Source organism: Plutella xylostella, chromosome 3 (assembly GCF_932276165.1).
Source record: "Plutella xylostella chromosome 3, ilPluXylo3.1, whole genome shotgun sequence".
In the NCBI taxonomy this organism is placed as follows: domain Eukaryota; kingdom Metazoa; phylum Arthropoda; class Insecta; order Lepidoptera; family Plutellidae; genus Plutella; species Plutella xylostella.
This window is the reverse complement of record NC_063983.1, coordinates 3,677,230-3,696,036: the sequence shown is the minus strand read 5'-3', so window position 1 is coordinate 3,696,036 and position 18,807 is coordinate 3,677,230. Positions and strand designations below refer to the sequence as shown.

Sequence of the window (18,807 nt, the reverse complement as noted above, 5' to 3'; positions counted from 1 at the left end):
TATATAGGTATATTTATACTTTGACCTAGGATTGGTCTAAACCTTAAATTATTTCTTACGTTTTAAGTGGTTTTTTGAAGTAGGATTTTTTTTTTTAAATTATTATTTTATTTTATTATTTTTAGTTTATTTGCTTCTTCTTCAGAATAAGAATAAGTAGCGATACAAAAGTAGTGGTAAATGATTAGTAAATGCAAAAGTAGCGATGAATAAGTAGTAAATGAAAAAGTAGCGATGAATAAGTAGCGATACAAAAGTAGTGGTAAATGATTAGTAAATGCAAAAGTAGCGATGAATAAATAGTAAATGAAAAAGTAGCGACGAATTAGTAGCGATACAAAAGTAGTGGTAAATGATTAGTAATACTCTAAAATGATAATCGAATAATCGAATGATTGTAATAATCGAATAATTAATGTAGTATCATTTATAATCGCGCATCGCTAGTTTATTGGTTTGGTTTGGGTTTTGTGTACCTATTTGTGAAATAATAATGAAAGTAGACTAAGAATTAATTATATTTATCACCTTCTAAATAAATAGTACTATGGTGAGAGGCGGGTAAGTTTCACAGATGGTTATCCCGTAACAATCCCGCAACAAACTATTTGACGTCGCTAACCTATTGTTTGTTTGGTTATTTTTGCAGACGTGACCGTGATCGCGATAGGGAGAGAGACCGGGAGCGGCGCCGGTCGCGGAGCAGGTCCGGATCGGTGGACCGCAAGCGCCGGAGGTCCAGGTCCAGGAGCCGCGACCGGGCAGCCAAGTCTTCCAAGCGGAAACGCAGTCGCAGCCGTGAAAGGGACTCCAAAAGAGACCGCAGCCGAGACCGAGACAGGGACAGGAAAAGGTTAGTTCAGTTTGTTGGTGCTTCAGATTACATGAGTTGGATCTTGAAATAATTCATAAGCAATAAGGTCACCTAGCAGTATTGATGATATGAACAGTGCTTCTATTGTTCCGCAAATCACTAATCCATAGTGGCAAACTACTTGTTCAGATTAAGTGTTTGTCACAGATAGCAGAGAAGAAGAAAAATTGTTAACTCACATACATCCATTTATCCATAGTTTGGCTAAATAATCATATCAAAACATAGCAATCACCACATCACCCATCACCGCTTTACCAAAACCTGTTGTATAAATTCAACTTTCACAGCCATATCCATTTCGTTTATAGTGACAAGCGAGATGAAAAGAGGAATGGCGGAAGCAGCAAGTCGAGGAAGAAGTCTCCGGACAAGGACCGGTCCAAGTCGAGGGAGCGTATGACCAAGAACAATGACAGCGGAGAATATGACCCAGGAGTGGTTGATAAAGTAAGCAATGTGTCTGTATTTCTTATTTTATTATCTGTATTTACATAAAAAATTGTCCCTTGGTCACAGATTCACAGCACTATTGACCATTCTCAATCCTAGAAAGCCTAGTCTGTAGACAAACTGAGAGAAATAAAAAATCTTTATGGCAAAGCAAAAGCAAAAGGACAAACATATCACTTTCAATTTTATTTCACTTATTGTGCAACATGCAAAATAAATTTCCATTTGAATTCCTTCAGTCAGAAGCATCCAATATGCATGCCAATATCATAACACACTCCAGACGCATATCTACCATTATCATCAATCTCTCAGTAGTTGAGCTGGATTTAGCACTAGGCTTCAATTAAGTCAATTCTTTAATCTTGATCTTAAAATTGACTAAGCACAACACTACAGTCATTGAAATATAATAGGCCCGTTTGGACAGCTACACAATTTTGCTATTTACTCTTGATTTAGTTAATGAAATACATAAAAAGACACATAACCTGGCTTATTTTTTAATGGCTAAAAGAAAAAAGAACTTTTGAAGCAGCAAAAGTTACTTATTGTTTAGATTTTTTTTGATTTAGGTTTGACACCAGCTGTCATCCCATACATTTTGGAGCTGTCCAAACGGGCCTATTATATTTCGACGACTGTAGCCTAAAATATCAACCGATTAACAGGAAGAGGAGCAGTCCCGGCTAGAGCTAGAGATGCAGAAGCGCCGCGATCGCATTGAGCGGTGGCGCGCCGAGCGGAAACGGAAGGAGATCGAGACGGCCAAGAAGGAGGTGCAGAAAGGAAGCCTGGTCAACATACAGGTGCCCATCAAGAAGTGGTCGCTGGAGGATGATTCCGGCGATGAAGGTACGATTTTGAATATAAAGTTTGTATTTTTGTTCTGTGAAGAGTTTTTTTACATTATGGAGAGGTTTATAAGAATCTGCAATCTTTGCTGATGATGAACGATTATGATGAAGGTGTCAACTTCTTGAAGACCTCTTTGAGGCAACTTGTAAAGCGTGTACCTACATCAGATCGCCTTACATGACGCCCTTTTCAATCAGAAACGTCTGATCAGGTTTTTCCACTTATTATGGGCCTTGTTCGATCCATAAATATCTTGAGTTAGCTCCCAGAACCAACTTCCATAGTTAAATACGATGTGTTTGTTGTCTTCATTAATAATATTATCTATGGGGCCGTCCACTAATCACGTGAGGCGCAAAGGGGGGGGGGGGGAGGGGGTACTGAAAACCTCACGAAACATCACGACGGGGGAGGGGGGGTTCTCGTTAGACATCACGTGTATTAATTTTTTGTCAAAAATTAGGTATTTCTGAACCGATATTTTGGACGGCGCAAAAATTTGACCTCACGTGATTAATGGACGGCCCCTATTTATCTGAATATCATTGTTTCAGGTGAAGAAGGAGAGGGTAAAGAGAAGCACCCCCCTCCGCCCGTTGTTGAAGAGAAAGTGGAAGAGGAGATAGACCCGCTCGACGCCTACATGCAGGAGGTGCAACAGGTGAGCTATTCGTGAAATTGTAGTTAAAACTCGACTGTAAAAGAGGTTATAAGTTTCAAGTGTGTGTGGCAACATACCCATAAAGGAATTAACCAATTTGAATGTAATTTTAACTTTTTTAACCCATTTTGTTACTGCTTACATCTACGAATCCAATAAAAAATCTTGAATTATGATTACAACGAGAATTATAAATAAAAAAAAGCAATACTTCTTTGCTCCAAATTCAAATCCTTATTATCTGTAATTTTAACTTTTCTGTAAACAGGAGGTGCGTAAAGTGAATCAAATAGACCAGGCGCGGGGGGTCATCAACCTGCCCAACTCCACGGGGGTGCCGGGCGTGGTCATCCTGAGTGGACCTTCCAAGAAGAAGGTCACGGAACAGAAGAATAAGGGTGAGTCATATAAATGCTGAACTTCTAATGCATTACAGCTTTACATTAGGCTGTTTTTACGGACACATTGATACGTTCCTTTTATATCAAAACGTATGTAACTAATGCGAGTTCCTGAAGTGCAGTGCTGACGATTTATACTAATTCTTGTTAAAAACTCTGACGGTAAGCTCCGGATAGTCAATGTGAGTTGGTATCATAATGAAAGTTCTGTATCACAGAACAACATAGACTCGGGTGTTATGATGGGTAGACTCACCTGCCAATGAAAATGAGACTAATAAAATTAAACCCTGTAAAGGTAATAGATTATAAAGTTCTATTAAATCCGCAGGCGAGCTGATCGAACAGAACCAGGACGGTCTAGAATATTCCTCCGAAGAGGAGACAGAGGACATCAAGGACGCGGCGGCGAACCTCGCCTCCAAGCAGAGGAAGGACCTGGCCAAGGTCGACCACGCCAGCCTCACATACATGCCGTTCAGGAAGAACTTTTATACCGAGGTAAGGGGGTTGGAACTTGAGTGTAAGGCTGTAATGTAAGATACAGAAATAATATAAAATTAATTGATGCTATCTCGTCGTGTCCATAAGTCGTAGAACAAAAGTTGTTTAGGTTTACCCCTTGAGTCACCTCCTTTTGCCTTACTATACCAATTTAGCAACGCCCTGTATAGTTATGATTGAGTGCTATGACCGCATACAAGCTTATTTAGGATAAGTTTGGAGTGTGTCAACCACTTTTTACTTCGGTTACGTTATTGGCTGTTGAAATCTAACAAAGTTTTATATCTGCAGGTCAGTGAACTATCAAGAATGACTCCAGAAGAAGTGGAAGCTTACAGGACGGAGCTGGAAGGGATCCGTGTGAAAGGGAAGGGATGTCCCAAACCCATCAAGAGTTGGGCTCACTGCGGCATTAGTAAGAAAGAGATGGATATACTGAAGAAACTTTGCTTCGAAAAACCTACCCCTATACAGGCGCAAGCTATTCCCGCTATTATGTCTGGGAGGTAAGCAATATTTATAACCTTATCGCGAAAGGGAGTCCGAAGTAACTGACTATCTACTAGTATAAATGTGCAGAATTCCTCACGATGTTATCCATCCTCATAAGAGCACTTGGTATTTTTGTACTAAAGAATTCGAACGCAGGGCCATTTCATTCAGACCACCATAATCAAAGTACCACTCCTTTATATTACACTCACGGGCAATGAAATAGTTCCACTCACAAAATTCCGACAGCAAACAACCCCATTTTTTTCAATCATTTAATTTAAAATGTATACAAAAAATTTCCGTATTTTGTTGGTAATATCCTTATGCTATGTTCAATGTACTTCGATGTTGCAGAAGGCATCATTAAGCTAGCTTTTTCCGTTAATGAGTAATTTGGTGTTTTTCTCAGTGGAAACTTTTCATTGCCCGTGAGTGTAGTACTTTTTTATGTAGCATCTTAGTACACCAAAGGCAAAGTTGTCCCTGGGTCCCCAAAAATTCCAGACCTAGCAAAAATACTCACTAAATAACCACCCATTCCAGAGACCTAATCGGCATAGCGAAAACCGGTTCCGGCAAGACGCTCGCCTTCATCCTGCCCATGTTCCGTCACGTGCTGGACCAGCCCTCGCTGGAGGAGGGCGACGGGCCGGTGTCCCTCATCATGACGCCCACGAGGGAGCTGTGCATGCAGATAGGGAAGGACATCAGGAGGTTCGCCAAGTCGCTCGGGCTGAGGGTCGTGTGTGTCTATGGTGGCACGGGGATTTCTGAACAGGTATGTTGATCTATGGTTTCCTCCTTCACCGTAAGAGCGATGATATACATTGTAGGTACCAGAATCCCACTGGAGCGACGAAGTCGGCAAGGACCTGCGCCAACTACAGGCAGGCGACTGGAGAGCGACTGCGCAGGATAGAGACCGGTGGCGACTTCTTGTGTCTGAGGCCAAGATCCACTTCGGTACACTGAGCTAGCGGAGTAAGTAAGTAAGTAAGTAAGTAAATTCCAATGAACTCATTATTAAATTTCAGCGCCGGGATTCGAAGCCGCATCACTGGCTTGAGAAGCGGGCGCCACACTACATGACAGGCAGGCATGTATCTCATGTTTTTACTATAATAGTCTTCTGGCGGAACCCTCCACATTGAGAGCATTAGACTTTTAGTCATATGCAACTTACGACTAGTGTAAACGGACTGTAAGAGATTTACATTGTACATAAATTCCAAAGAACTCATTGGTTCATATCAGCGCCGGGATTCGAAGCCGCATCTTTTGCTTGAGAAGGCAACACACCACACCACAGGTATGTATCACACGCTTTTATTACAACTAACTTCTGACGGAATACTCCATATTACCCATCTCACGTGCTGGCCCAGCCCGCGCTGGAGGAGGGCGACGGGCCGGTGTCCCTCATCATGACGCCCACGAGGGAGCTGTGCATGCAGATAGGGAAGGACATCAGGAGGTTCGCCAAGTCGCTCGGGCTGAGGGTGGTTTGTGTCTATGATGGCACGGGCATTTCTGAACAGGTATGTTGATATTTAATGTTTTCCTTCACCGTAAGAGCGATGGTATACATTGTAGGTACGGTCAGCTGCGAAGGTTGTTATACATTTCTGTACCTTGTCAAACTGACGAACTGTCAATGCTTCAATGAATAGATAGGCGGTTTGTTAGATTGACAAGGTTCGAAAGTGTATAGCTACTTATGCAGCTGACTGTACATGAATTCCAAAAAAATCATTGGTACATGTCAGCGCTGGGATTCGAACCAGCATCACTGGCTTGAGAAGCAGGCGCCACACTACATCACAGGTAGGTACGTATCTCATGTTTTTACTATAATAATCTTCTGACGGAACCCTCCACATTGCGCATGTTCCGTCACGTGCTGGACCAGCCCTCGCTGGAGGAGGGCGACGGGCCGGTGTCCCTCATCATGACGCCCACGAGGGAGCTGTGCATGCAGATAGGGAAGGACATCAGGAGGTTCGCCAAGTCGCTCGGGCTGAGGGTGGTTTGTGTCTATGGTGGCACTGGGATTTCTGAACAGGTATGTTGATTTGTAAATGTTTTATTATATATAAAAAAACACGCACTCACGCCTTGTACTAATGTACTTGGGGGGTAGGCAGAGGTGCATTGCTGCACCCACTTTTCACCAGAGTGTTATGTTAGTCCCAATGTAATAGGGGGCAGGACAAGGTGTCGCTATTTTTATTAAATGTGACATCCAACATTATTGTGTACCAATACCGGAAACTAAATTTATGGAGGCTATTGGCATTCAACTTTCGATCTCATCACATAACTATGTGATTGTGTCAGCTTACCAGTCACCCAACCTAGAGCTTATCCCTAATGACTTGGACATCGTACTAAGCCTAGGAGCAAGAGTTCTAGTCATGGGAGACCTAAACGCTAAGCATACATTGTGGAACTGTGCTAGTATAAATAAACACGGTGCTTGTATTGCTAATCATATGATGGAAAGCAACTTCACCATACATGCCTCCGATAGCCCGACTCTTATCCACTATAGGTCTGAATTTGCCCCATCAACGCCTGATCTTTGCCTCACCAAAAATGTTGATGCTATCTTAGAACTACGCACTATACCTGCCCTGTCCTCCAATCACCTACCAGTCATATTTACCTTAAACGGAGCTCTCAAACGTGAAAATAAAATCCAATTTAACTACTCTGAAGCTGACTGGAACAGATTCCGTTCTTTCGTAAACGAAAATACTAAACTTTCCGTTTCAGTCTTCTCCTCGACAGCCGAGCTTGACGCGGCAATCGCTGAGTTCATAGTTACCATCACAACAGCGAGAGACATGTTTGTTCCACAAGTTCACACCGGACGTAAATCAAAACCACTGCCAAGGTTCATTAAAAAACTTATCAAACGTAAAAATCATCTACGCCGTCTTGAACAACATGAAACAAGTCCTGAAAGCCGTAAAAATTTAAGAAGTAATATAAATATATTACAAAAACAAATAAACGTAGCTATACAAAGTTATCAAGATAGGGTCTGGAATAAAAGACTCAGCTCAGTTGACAATCCAAGTACAGATATATGGAAACTTGTAAGGTCTTTATCCCAAAAATCTCCCACTATTCCACCCCTAATCAAATCGGATGGGTCGGTTACGGCTGACACTCAGGAGCAATGCAACGAGCTTGCTGCAGCTTTTCACCAAAACATGCTTCTCACTAAAAATTGGTCTACTGACCTAGACACTATTAGTAAAGTTGAAAACTCAATCAAACAAATAAACGCGCACTCTGATATAAGCTCCGACCATATAAAACCTATACATCCAAAAGAGCTATGGAAACAGATACGTAGTCTAAAATGCCGGAAGTCACCAGGTCCTGATTGTATACCTAATATTATTCTAAAGAACTTGCCCCGAAAGTGTATCGTACTTCTAACAAAAATACTCAATGGATGCCTATATCTATTCTATTATCCGTCTACCTGGAAAATTGCTAAAGTTATAGCCATCAGAAAACCAGGTAAAAGTTCTTCCCTTACGGGTAGTTATCGACCTATTAGTTTACTTTGTACGTTAGGCAAAGTATTTGAAAGACTAATTCTTTCTAGGCTCTCCCGATACACCAGTTTTTGCCAGTTACCCTCGAGGTAATTTATAGCTTTGAGTCAAATATTGGTGCATCGTAAGTACTAATATTACCTTGTCAACAAATATTAATCTCCTAGGTTAATATAAATATTCAAGTATGATGATTAGGTATTCTGTATTCCTTACTTTAGATTTAAACAGTGCTCAATTCTATTATTTTATAAGTTTAAAAAGGCGTTTAGCTTGTAAAACATTTCAATAACTTTATTGTTTTGTTCACACTGACCGTGTTAGTGATGTAACTTTATTGTAAAAATATTATGTTAATAAAGAACTTTTATAAACTAAACTAAACTAATAGGGGGCGGGCCTATTGCCATTTTACGGGCACATCCAAGACCCGAGAACAAATATCTGTGTTTAAACAAATATCTGCCCCAGCCGGGAATCGAACCCGGGACCATCGGCTCAGTTGTCAAGGTCACTAACCACTAAGCCATTCGGTCGTCTAATGTTTTATTATTATTGACCTATTATAAATTATCTTCGTCATAAACTGCCCATGTTCGTTGACTGTCAGATATAACCCTTATTTATCTTGATAAATGTGTATGTGCGGATACGATCGAATAGTTTCCGTAGGCTTCTAACTTGGTAAAGAACGGATAGAAAGTCGTTGACAGGCGTTGTTTCTGCTGTTTAAAAGGATCTACCTATATGAAATTTTATACGTGTTGCACCTATGTGGCAATGACCTATCTCTCTTCCTTATGATTACAATTTTATTTATTTATTTATATACACTTTATTGCACACAAAAAACAATTTTTACATGGATGCGTTTAAAAACAAATACAATACCCTCATTAATTCCAGATAGCGGAACTGAAACGGGGTGCAGAAATAATAGTGTGCACGCCGGGCCGCATGATCGACATGCTGGCGGCCAACTCGGGCCGGGTCACCAACCTGCGCCGCGTCACTTACACCGTACTGGATGAAGCCGACCGGATGTTCGACATGGGGTTTGAGCCACAGGTGGGTGGATGCACGGTGATAAATAGCCTTCTATGCAGAAAGACGAATAACCTTAGTGTTTGCACTAAACGTAGACGAGTCCTGTCAGTTCCTCAGAGAAATAGCCCATGACATAAAAATATAAAGGATATATATAAAAAAGGTAAAGAAACCTACACACCATTGATTTCTACACCATTTGGAGAACTAGGAAGCACAGAGACAATTTAGATTGAAGGATATTTGATATATAGCAATGAAAACGACCGTATAGTAGCGTAGGTGCATAGCTTTATTATTAATTGACCATCAGAGGGCGCGAGGCAACGTGCTTACGCTAATTATGTAGGTACATGTTGCTACATCTAGGTACACTTCATAGATCCACTTGGAGGTACAGATAAAATGTATAAAGATAACGTTTCTGAGCTCGGTCGCTATTCAACGAAATAGACGGCAAGGACCTCTAAGGCATCTCGTAACAATTTACCATAATAATAATAATAGCCTCCATTTCGTTCTCCTTCCATGACACTATGCCTCATACAAACTCACTACAATAACATCATCCCTCACCAGGTGATGAAGATAATCGACAACGTGCGACCGGACCGGCAGACGGTGATGTTCAGCGCCACGTTCCCGAGACAGATGGAGGCGCTGGCTAGGCGGATACTGCAGAAACCCATCGAGATACAGGTCAGTAGTATTATTGATTTAGCTGTATCTGTAGCTTGTGAATTATTAGCCAATATACGCACAGAAACCCAAAAAATTGCTCACCGCCTACCCTATGTTTCAATATTGGTGACGTGAGCATGAGACATTCAAGACTATCAACTCTTAATCAAGAGTTAACCATCAATAAATCTATCTTTTATTCATAATAAAACAGTAAGGCCCAGAGTTTGGTCGTCTGTATTTTTTACAACAATTTTCACTTACGCGTGGTTTCATTCACCTAAATCGACAATCAAATGAGAAATTATCTTTATATTGAAAAATACTAGCTTACTTATAAATCGATCCATACATATCAATCCACATAGCAATACACGCAAACAGACACAAACTCCAAACCCCCATTATTTGCGCACTACGACTCTAAAACCAAGAACCTCTACAAACATATAACACCCCTTCTTTTCCCAGGTGGGCGGTCGCAGCATAGTCTGCAAAGACGTGGAGCAACACGTGGCAGTCCTAGAGGAGGACGCCAAGTTCTTCAAGCTTCTGGAGCTGCTGGGCCTCTACAGCCATCTCGGCAGCATCATCGTGTTCGTGGACAAGCAGGAGAACGCCGACAGTCTGCTGAAGGACTTAATGAAGGCTTCTTACTCGTGCATGAGTCTACACGGAGGTGGGTTTTATTTGTTTATGGAACTGGTGAGCTTCTGAGAAGATTTCTTTTTAGCGTGTCTCTGGCATACCAGCTGCTGTCTTTCCACCACCACGTTATCGACGTAGATAAACGTCACTATATCGCTATTCGGCATAGATACGCTTTAAGCAAGTTTATTGACGTCGATAATGAATCTGTGTAGCGGCCGCTCGCGTAACTTATATGGATCTGACAGATGTTTGTCAGATAAGCGACGTTGCTAAGTGTGTGTGTGGTTCGGTAGCTGGTGTAGGGCAGAGTGGAACTGCTGGGCCTGTACAGCCATCTCGGCAGCATCATCGTGTTTGTGGACAAGCACGAGAACGCCGACAGTCTGCTGAAGGACCTGATGAAGGCTTCTTACTCGTGCATGAGTCTACACGGAGGTGGGTTTTATTTGTTTATCGAACTGGTGAGCTTCTTGACATAAAGAGAAGCATTCTTCTTAGAGCGTCTCTGGCATAACAGCTGCTGTCTTTCCACCACCACGTTATCGACGTAGATAAACGTCACTATATCGCTCTTCGCCATAGATACGGCGCTGTGATTGGCGCTTTTAACAAGTTTATTGACGTTGATAATGAAATCTGTGTAGCGGCCGCTCGCGTAACTTACATGGATCTGACAGATGTTTGTCAGATAAGCGACGTTGCTAAGTGTGTGTGTGGTTCGGTAGCTGGTGTAGGGTAGTGTGGAGCTGCTGGGCCTGTACAGCCACCTGTTCTGCGGGTTTTGTGTTTTGTTCTTATTGTTTATGGTTTAGTTGAGTTAGGTGTCTACTGCCGGTCATGTGGTTTTACGTCTCTTTCTCTTACTTACATAGCCACCGTCTTCGTTTCTTAGTGCATTTGTGAGGCACATGAAGAGGTGCAATATCGAAACCTCTCAATGGGAAAGTCAGGCACAAAATCGTCCACTGTGGAGACAAATAATCCAAGTCAAGACAAACGACTTTGAAGACAAGAGGATACTAGATCTCGATACGAAACGGGACGAGTTAAAGGCCCGACCACCAGCGGCCATAAACTATAATTATGTAAACGGTGTCTTAACGTGTGCCCAGTGTGCACGAACGTTCCAAGCCAAGATTGGCTATATAAGTCACTTGAGGGCACACCAGCGGAACCCTCAACAACTATAAAACACGGAGTTTGAACGCAGTCGCCATGGCCGAATACGGCTAGGAGGATATATATATACAATACTTTATCTCTCGGGGTGCAACTTCCCCGAGAAAGCATCAACTTATTATTCAATCAAAATTCATCAAATTAGTATCGTATTTTATAATTACATATTTTATAAATATATATAATTATATACGTTTGGTGCACCCTGGACTGTCAGTTACTGATATGCTAATCTGCCTAATCTTTTCACCCAGGTGACCAAAGCTCTAGTGTTTGTCATCGACACGCTAAGAAGGAGATTTTGTCTCCAACCATAAAGTCTATTCTACAAATTGTAGGACAAATATTTTTTATTTGATACATTTTATAATTTTAAAAATTTACAGGTACATCGCATCTCCAGTTATTATCCCAAGACGAGTCTTCGGTTTAACCATAACCCTTCAATCGATATCATCAAAATAATTATAACTTAACCCTAAAGTGCAGGGGCGTGCGAACGGCCAACACCTTTCGTGCGTCCTTTATCTGTCTGAATATATTAACGCTGGCCTGTTACAGGGATTGATCAATTCGACAGGGACTCCACGATCACGGACTTCAAGTCTGGCAAGGTGAAGCTGTTGGTGGCCACAAGCGTCGCCGCCAGAGGGTTGGATGTGAAGCAATTGGTGTTGGTGGTCAATTACGATTGCCCCAACCATTATGAGGATTATGTGCATCGGTGAGTGTATAATATGCTTTTCACTAAATTATATATATAATTGATTTATAATTATATTTAACAAGGATATTTTTATAGCTTAATTTTTTGTTCATTATAAACTATTTATTTATAGTACTAACACTATCAAGATCTTGGGTTAAATTTTAATAATAATAAATATAGTGCGCCGCAGCATAAACAGTGCAACATTAGGCGACTTCGGGCATCATTGTCATATAAACTACAGCCAAGCGACTTTTGCACTGCAGCCTGACACTGCTAATCCGTTAAGGATGAGATTCCATTTGTGCATGGCGCTACATTGCTTCGCGTCAAATAAAACTTATAAATATAGTATGGCCGCGAGGACGCAACGCACGAATTAGGTCTCACCCGCGTCCCCAGAACCGATCACAGCTAAAATCTCCCACCTCACTAAAAAACTAAAATCGCTCACCACCAACCCTTCCCTACATCCGCAATCGCACAAACCTTACAATTTACCCTATTTCCACAGCTGCGGCCGCACCGGGCGCGCGGGCAACAAGGGTTACGCATGGACCTTCCTCACGCCGGAACAGGGGCGGTACGCGGGCGACGTGCTACGGGCCGTGGAGCTGGCGGGCGCGGCGCCCCCCGCCGAGCTGCGCGCGCTGTGGGACCAGTACAAGCAGCGCCAGGAGCAGGACGGGAACAAGGTGCACACGGGCGGCGGGTTCAGCGGGAAAGGTGAGTTGATTGTTATTGTCAGGCGACTAGTTGGTAGCTTAAGCTAGGGTTATGTATGCAAAATGGCGCGGTTTTTTAGAGAGCGCTTTGTTGATATAGGCAAAACCAGACGCGGCCGTATAACGGCACGGTTTCCTTAGGAAACCTTGGTTTAAGCCTCTTCTAAAGTGAGTGGATTAATACAGCAAAATGGCGCGGTTTCATTTAGAGCGCTTTTTAGGGTTCCGTAGCCAAAATGGCAAATACGGAACCCTTATAGTTTCGTCATGTCCGTCTGTCCGTCTGTCACAGCCGATTTACTCGGAAACTATAAGTACTACAGTGATGAAATTTGATGGGAATATGTGTTGTATGAACCGCTACAAAAATATGACACTAAATAGTAAAAAAAAGAATTGGGGGTGGGGCCCCCCATACATGTAACTGAGGGATGAAATTTTTTTTTTCGATGTACATACCCGTGTGGGGTATCAATGGAAAGGTCTTTTAAAATAATATAAAGTTTTCTAAAAAACATTTTTCTTAAAGTGAACGGTTTTTGAGATATCAGCTCTCAAAGTCGTAAAAAGTATGTCCCCCCCCCTCTATTTTTATAACTACGGGGTATAAAATTCTAAAAAAAATAGAGGTGATGCATGCTAATTAACTCTTTCAACGATTTTTGGTTTGATCAAAGTATCTCTTATAGTTTTTGAGATAGGTTGATTTAACTGTAAATTATATTTGCTGCTACGGAACCCTTTGTGCGCGAACCCGACTCGCACTTGGCCGGTTTTTTACATATACAATTTCAGGCGCTGCTGTATTACAGCAGCTATGGTGCACCGTTTTCTTCGGCGACCTTGGTTTGGTCTTTTTCCTATCAGCGCTGCAGGATTCTGTTCTTGGCCTTCCTCATCCAGCGACTATCGAGTACATGTCACGAAGGAACGAAGCACCAATGTACCAATGTCTCTTTATCTGTACCACTATTACATCGTCCATTTTATACTCTCTTCTACAACACATACTCCTTGGCCACCAGGGTTCAAATTCGACGAGTCGGAAGCGCAGGCGGCGACAGAGAAGAAGAAGTACCAGAAGGCGGCACTCGGGCTCCAGGACTCTGATGATGAAGACGTGGAGGGAGACCTCGACCAGCAGATCGAGGTCATGCTGGCTGCCAAGAAGATTGTCAAGGAAATCAAGGTGAGGTTTGTCTGAGAGCTCGCTTTACATACCGAGTTTTTATAGGACGTGTGCGCTGCACTATTATTGCAATCAGTGCGTCATATTTTCCTGTTTCGAAAAGTCGGTCACCGATTGGCTGTCGTGTGTAGGCACACTTATTCTTTTTCCAAGACCCTGCAGGGCCTGCAAAATGCATATCCCACTATTATTAGAAACGACAAAGTATGGAGGAATGGATAGATGAATGTTCTATCTTTAACGAAAAACTAATGAAGACATTAAGATGAAATTTGTTTCTTTAGAAAGCTGACACCCTGGATTGACATATAAGATGCTTTTAATCTCGGAATTCCCACTTGAAAACTTTGAAAGGCAACTGTTAGTTTACAACAACATGTGTCTGTTTCAGCCGGGCGCGGGCGCGGTGGGCGCGGCGCCGGCGGGCGCGGCGGCGCCAGCGCAGGGGCTCGATGCCAAGCTCGACCTGGCCAGGCGGCTCGCCTCAAGGATCAACCTCGCTAAAGGTATTATAACATTTATACACATACCCATACATAATGCTCACGACTGAAATCCCCGTAGTCAGAGGTGGAGAGTCACCCGCTTTCGACAGCACATTTTACTCAAGTTGGGTTGTAGGTCGCGAGCCGTATAAGATGTGCATTGTGCAGGTATCGTCACAAAATTTTACATAAAAAAAACATTGTGGATCTAACGGCAATAGCCCTCCATTCTTCGAGAAGACCCACGTCCTTTAGTAGATTATTTACAGTTTCTATGTTTTGTTAGTAAAAGTACTGTAATGTAAAAAAAATTACATGCAAAACATTCATTGTGGATCTAACGACAATAACCCACCAATGTCCCTCAGGAGATTGTTTACAGGCTGTGCTGTTTGTTCGTATATTGAACTGTAATAATTTGTTCAGGTCTGGGCGCGGAGCAGAAGGGCGCGACGCAGCAAGCGGCGGAGGCCATCCTGAAGGGGGCGCCCACCGCGCACAACCTCATCGCTGTCAGCTTTGTGAGTGGACCGTTTACATACAATCATTATACAGGGTGTTGCATAAAGGGTATACTAAGCCGAAACTTAAATGTGCAGCATGGTATATATAAGCCCGAAACTCAAATCAGAATTAAATATATAATTTTCAATAGAAACTTTGTTGGTCACGTGACTTTTTTACTATGGAGAATGTTATTTTTTTCGCGAATTTTGAAATTCTGATTTCAGTTTCGGGCTTAGATATACCATGCTGCACATGTAGGTTTCGGCTTAGTATAGCCTTTTTGCAACAACCTGTATTTAATGGGAGGGACTCTGAAGGCGAAGGTCGATAGCTTTTATGACCTTTCACCACCATGTGCTTATCAGTGGTGGTGAGGAAAAGATAGATAGAGCAACAAAAGGTAACAAAACCATTGCAGCTACACAACAACAGTCTTAAGAGATAATACATATTTTAATATAACAAAAAATATATCACAGTTAAAAATACACTTTTCTAATGCTAATCGACGCCCTTGCCTATAGGCATCAAACGTCTTGGAGCAACAACAGAGGTTACGGTACTAGAAAGCTCTACTCGCAGCACACATCTTTTTCTCTTGCTTACTAAAACATTCCCCCTCAGGCGAAGACGGTAGCGGAACAACTAGCGGCCAAGTTGAACACGCGGCTGAACTACCAGCCCCGGGACGAGGCCAACACGGAGCCGCCCGAGGAAGTGTTCCGGAAATACGAGACCGAGCTGGAGATCAACGACTTCCCGCAACAAGCCCGCTGGAGGGTCACCAGCAAGGTATGAGCTCTGTGTCTTCTTCTTCAGGTGCCATCTACTATCGTAGGTCGGCTATCATTGGGCCCGGGAAGTCGCAGCTCGGAATAGCTCTATGGTGGACATATTGAACCATTCGGCGAGGTTCTGTAGCCAGTGGGTTCTTCTACGGCCAGGTCTTCTTTTGCCCTGTATTTTCCCGCGCGCTGGAGGGTCACCAGCAAGGTATGAGCTCTGTGTGGCAGCACACAACCGTCACATCTCAACTACCAGCCGCCCATAAAAAGACACAAAATCTGGCGTATTATTATTAACGGTGGAAAGAAAAAGAACTTTTGAAGCACCAAAAGTCACTTATGGTATAGATTTTTTATGATTTAGATTTGACACCAGCTGTCATCCCATACATTTTGGGGCTGTTCAAACGGGCCTCTTATATTTCGACGACTGTAAGTACAATATTTGTTGGTCACGTGCTAAAATTTTCCCATCTTGTAGATGGTTTATGCTCTGATTGACGACCTAATTCAGTTTCTTTCGGCTAACACTTTGTGTAGCCACCTGTGTACCGCATGACTACTGTAATCTTACCACCTGCTACTACTGAGGTTCTGAGCAACTATAAACAACGGAATGATAGTTACGAATACAGGTAGGTGAATCTATAGAAAACAAAATGTATTAAACTGATGCAATATTACTTCGGACACTGCTTTCTAACGTGATTCAAATACTATAAATAAGGAAATTGCATTCCTCAACAAGTTGCATTAATTAAAGTAATGATTGTAAGATCATCAGTTTATTTGTCACCTTTACAGTAATTATTTCATCATATTATTTACGTTTTGTTTGAAAGGCGATATGCGTCACGTACGCCGCTACATTATATTGCACCACAATCTCTCGCCCTAAATCAACACGCCTCCAAGTTATTTTCCACTTTAATATTGACAGTACTAATTTATACAAATAAATACATATTTTTTTATCTCGCGACAGCAAGTCTCGAAGTTTATTAAAGTACATAACCTCGTTAACACCCTATTAAATAATAAGAATAAGTACTTATTTGCCACGTAAACATAATTGACCCTTTATTGTAGTGATAACCCTTGCAGTTATTCGCTTTAAATGCAGTGGAAATGCCAGTCTACTTTGTATTTCTGAAGGGGGTAGACCAGAGAGTAAGATATTTACGATGCTGTTGAAACTAGCTCTGATAGGAGTCCTCATTTTCGCCTGTGTAAAGATGTTCAAAAGGCGGCAATGTCACTATTGCCACTAGGTAAGCCCACTAGAATATCCAAGTCTTGTTTTCTTATGCTTGAATGTTAAAAGTGGTGTTATGAATTTGAAGTGTAGCCGCGAAATCCAACACGGATGAACCAACTTTTTGTTATTGTTTGAGATGTGACTTGGTGTATAGATAGATACTTACTATTCTTAGCCATATTTATAATTTTATATTAGGTTTTTTTCTTCCTAAAATTGGTGATGCAACTCTAACAAGACATCATCGTCATTGTGTGGGTTTACTGACATCATGACATACAACATTGTGAATATTGTGATATTGTCTCAGTGTTCATGACATAACACGTAAAAATACATTTCTCACACTACCTAAGTGGATGTTCTAAGAATATCATAGACATTTCATCTCTTCCGAGATAAGGAAGATGGATGAATAAATATCATGTTATAAATATCGTAGGTTGCTATTGCTAAGCACTGATTAACGATTGTCGTAAAATTGTATGTAGGTATATATAATCCTCCGGTGACAAAAGTATTTATATTTTAACTAAATAATACTAATATAAATAGAATATACTCAATTTATCCTGTATTTAAATTGCTATTAAACGATTCTGTATCTGTTATTGTCTAAAAAACTGATTAAAAAGGCAAATATTTACATACATACTTAATGTCCATTATCATTAAAGTTTATTTACTTGCTAAAATCGCCGTAATGTTGACCTTCCGTCCCGTCCGTGGCGATGTTTCCGGAAACTGAATGTATTAATAAAAATACATTCGGAAGCAAAACATTGATGTTTGTGACCTTTCATTCATCAAAATAATATGAACATTACGGATCAGTCACAGCGATATCTTTATGTATGTATGTCACTTGCCTAAATCCTAATAAGATAAAGTTTTATAATACATGATAATGTAAATAAACCCACTTACTTCTATTATGAAACCAATAATCTACCTTCTCTCCCTAAAGTTAATTATCAAGTGACTATATTTTGTTTTTGCTTTTTCAATTTAGTAACTACTTTTTTTTTTGTTGCACCTTTCTACTAGTTTTTCTGTACCTCCTGTAGGTTGGCTGGTAGAAAATGCTTTTAGCATTAAGTCCACCTTTTGTACACTTATATTTCATTTTTGTGCAATAAAGTAACAAATAAATAAATAAAAAAAACCGTAGCCAGCCAGACACTATTAAAAAAAAAACTAAAAAAATATTTATCTCATTGTTTCCAGGAGGCGCTAGCTCAAATCAGCGAGTATTCTGAGGCCGGCATCACCGTACGAGGCACCTACGTGCCTCCCGGCAAGAACCCTCCCGAGGGAGAGAGGAAACTCTACCTGGCCATAGAGAGTTCCCAAGAACTGGCCGTGGCTAAGGCCAAGTCGGAAATCACTCGCCTGATCAAGGAAGAGCTGCTGAAGCTACAGACGTCAGCGCACCACGTCATCAACAAAGCTAGATATAAGGTCATTTAATGTGGACGGTGGGAATATAGATGGCGCTGATTCGAGTTTTTGTTGTTTTATTTAGTATAGCTGTTCCCGCGCGCTTCGCTTCGCCTTAAAAACTTTTCCCGTGGGAATTCCGCGATAAAAAGTAGCCTATGTTCTTTCCCAGTAGAGATGCCACGAATATTCGGCAACTATTCGGTATTCGGCCTATTCGGCCAGTTTTTTCAGTATTCGGTATTCGGCCGAATAGTGCGTACTATTCGGGCCGAATACCGAATAGTAAATCATGTAAAAAATGATTTCATATTTTAATCAAAATTGTGTATT

General features: G+C 41.5%; 1 protein-coding gene across 4 annotated transcripts; it reads left to right on the top strand.

The window, feature by feature from the left end:
* Positions 1-445: 445 nt before the first annotated feature.
* On the top strand, positions 446-18,540 carry LOC105398345 (probable ATP-dependent RNA helicase DDX46). Of its 4 annotated transcripts, none has more exons than XM_048624060.1 (20): positions 446-561; positions 650-853; positions 1,186-1,324; positions 1,999-2,182; positions 2,740-2,846; positions 3,115-3,244; positions 3,579-3,748; positions 4,043-4,257; positions 4,790-4,883; positions 5,644-5,784; positions 8,725-8,886; positions 9,445-9,564; positions 10,018-10,225; positions 11,938-12,100; positions 12,600-12,811; positions 13,836-13,999; positions 14,391-14,505; positions 14,911-15,005; positions 15,616-15,783; positions 18,262-18,540. In XM_048624060.1, the coding sequence occupies exons 1-20, from the start codon at positions 548-550 to the stop codon at positions 18,502-18,504; spliced, it is 3,048 nt and encodes a 1,015-aa protein (XP_048480017.1). In that variant the 5' UTR covers positions 446-547; the 3' UTR covers positions 18,505-18,540. The 4 variants fall into 4 exon arrangements, with proteins under 4 accessions (XP_048480017.1, XP_048480012.1, XP_048480006.1 ...); XM_048624055.1 differs by having other exon boundaries at positions 4,790-4,940; positions 5,701-5,784; XM_048624049.1 differs by lacking the exon at positions 5,644-5,784 and adding an exon at positions 10,512-10,632 and having other exon boundaries at positions 4,790-5,024; positions 10,018-10,104.
* Positions 18,541-18,807: the final 267 nt, after the last annotated feature.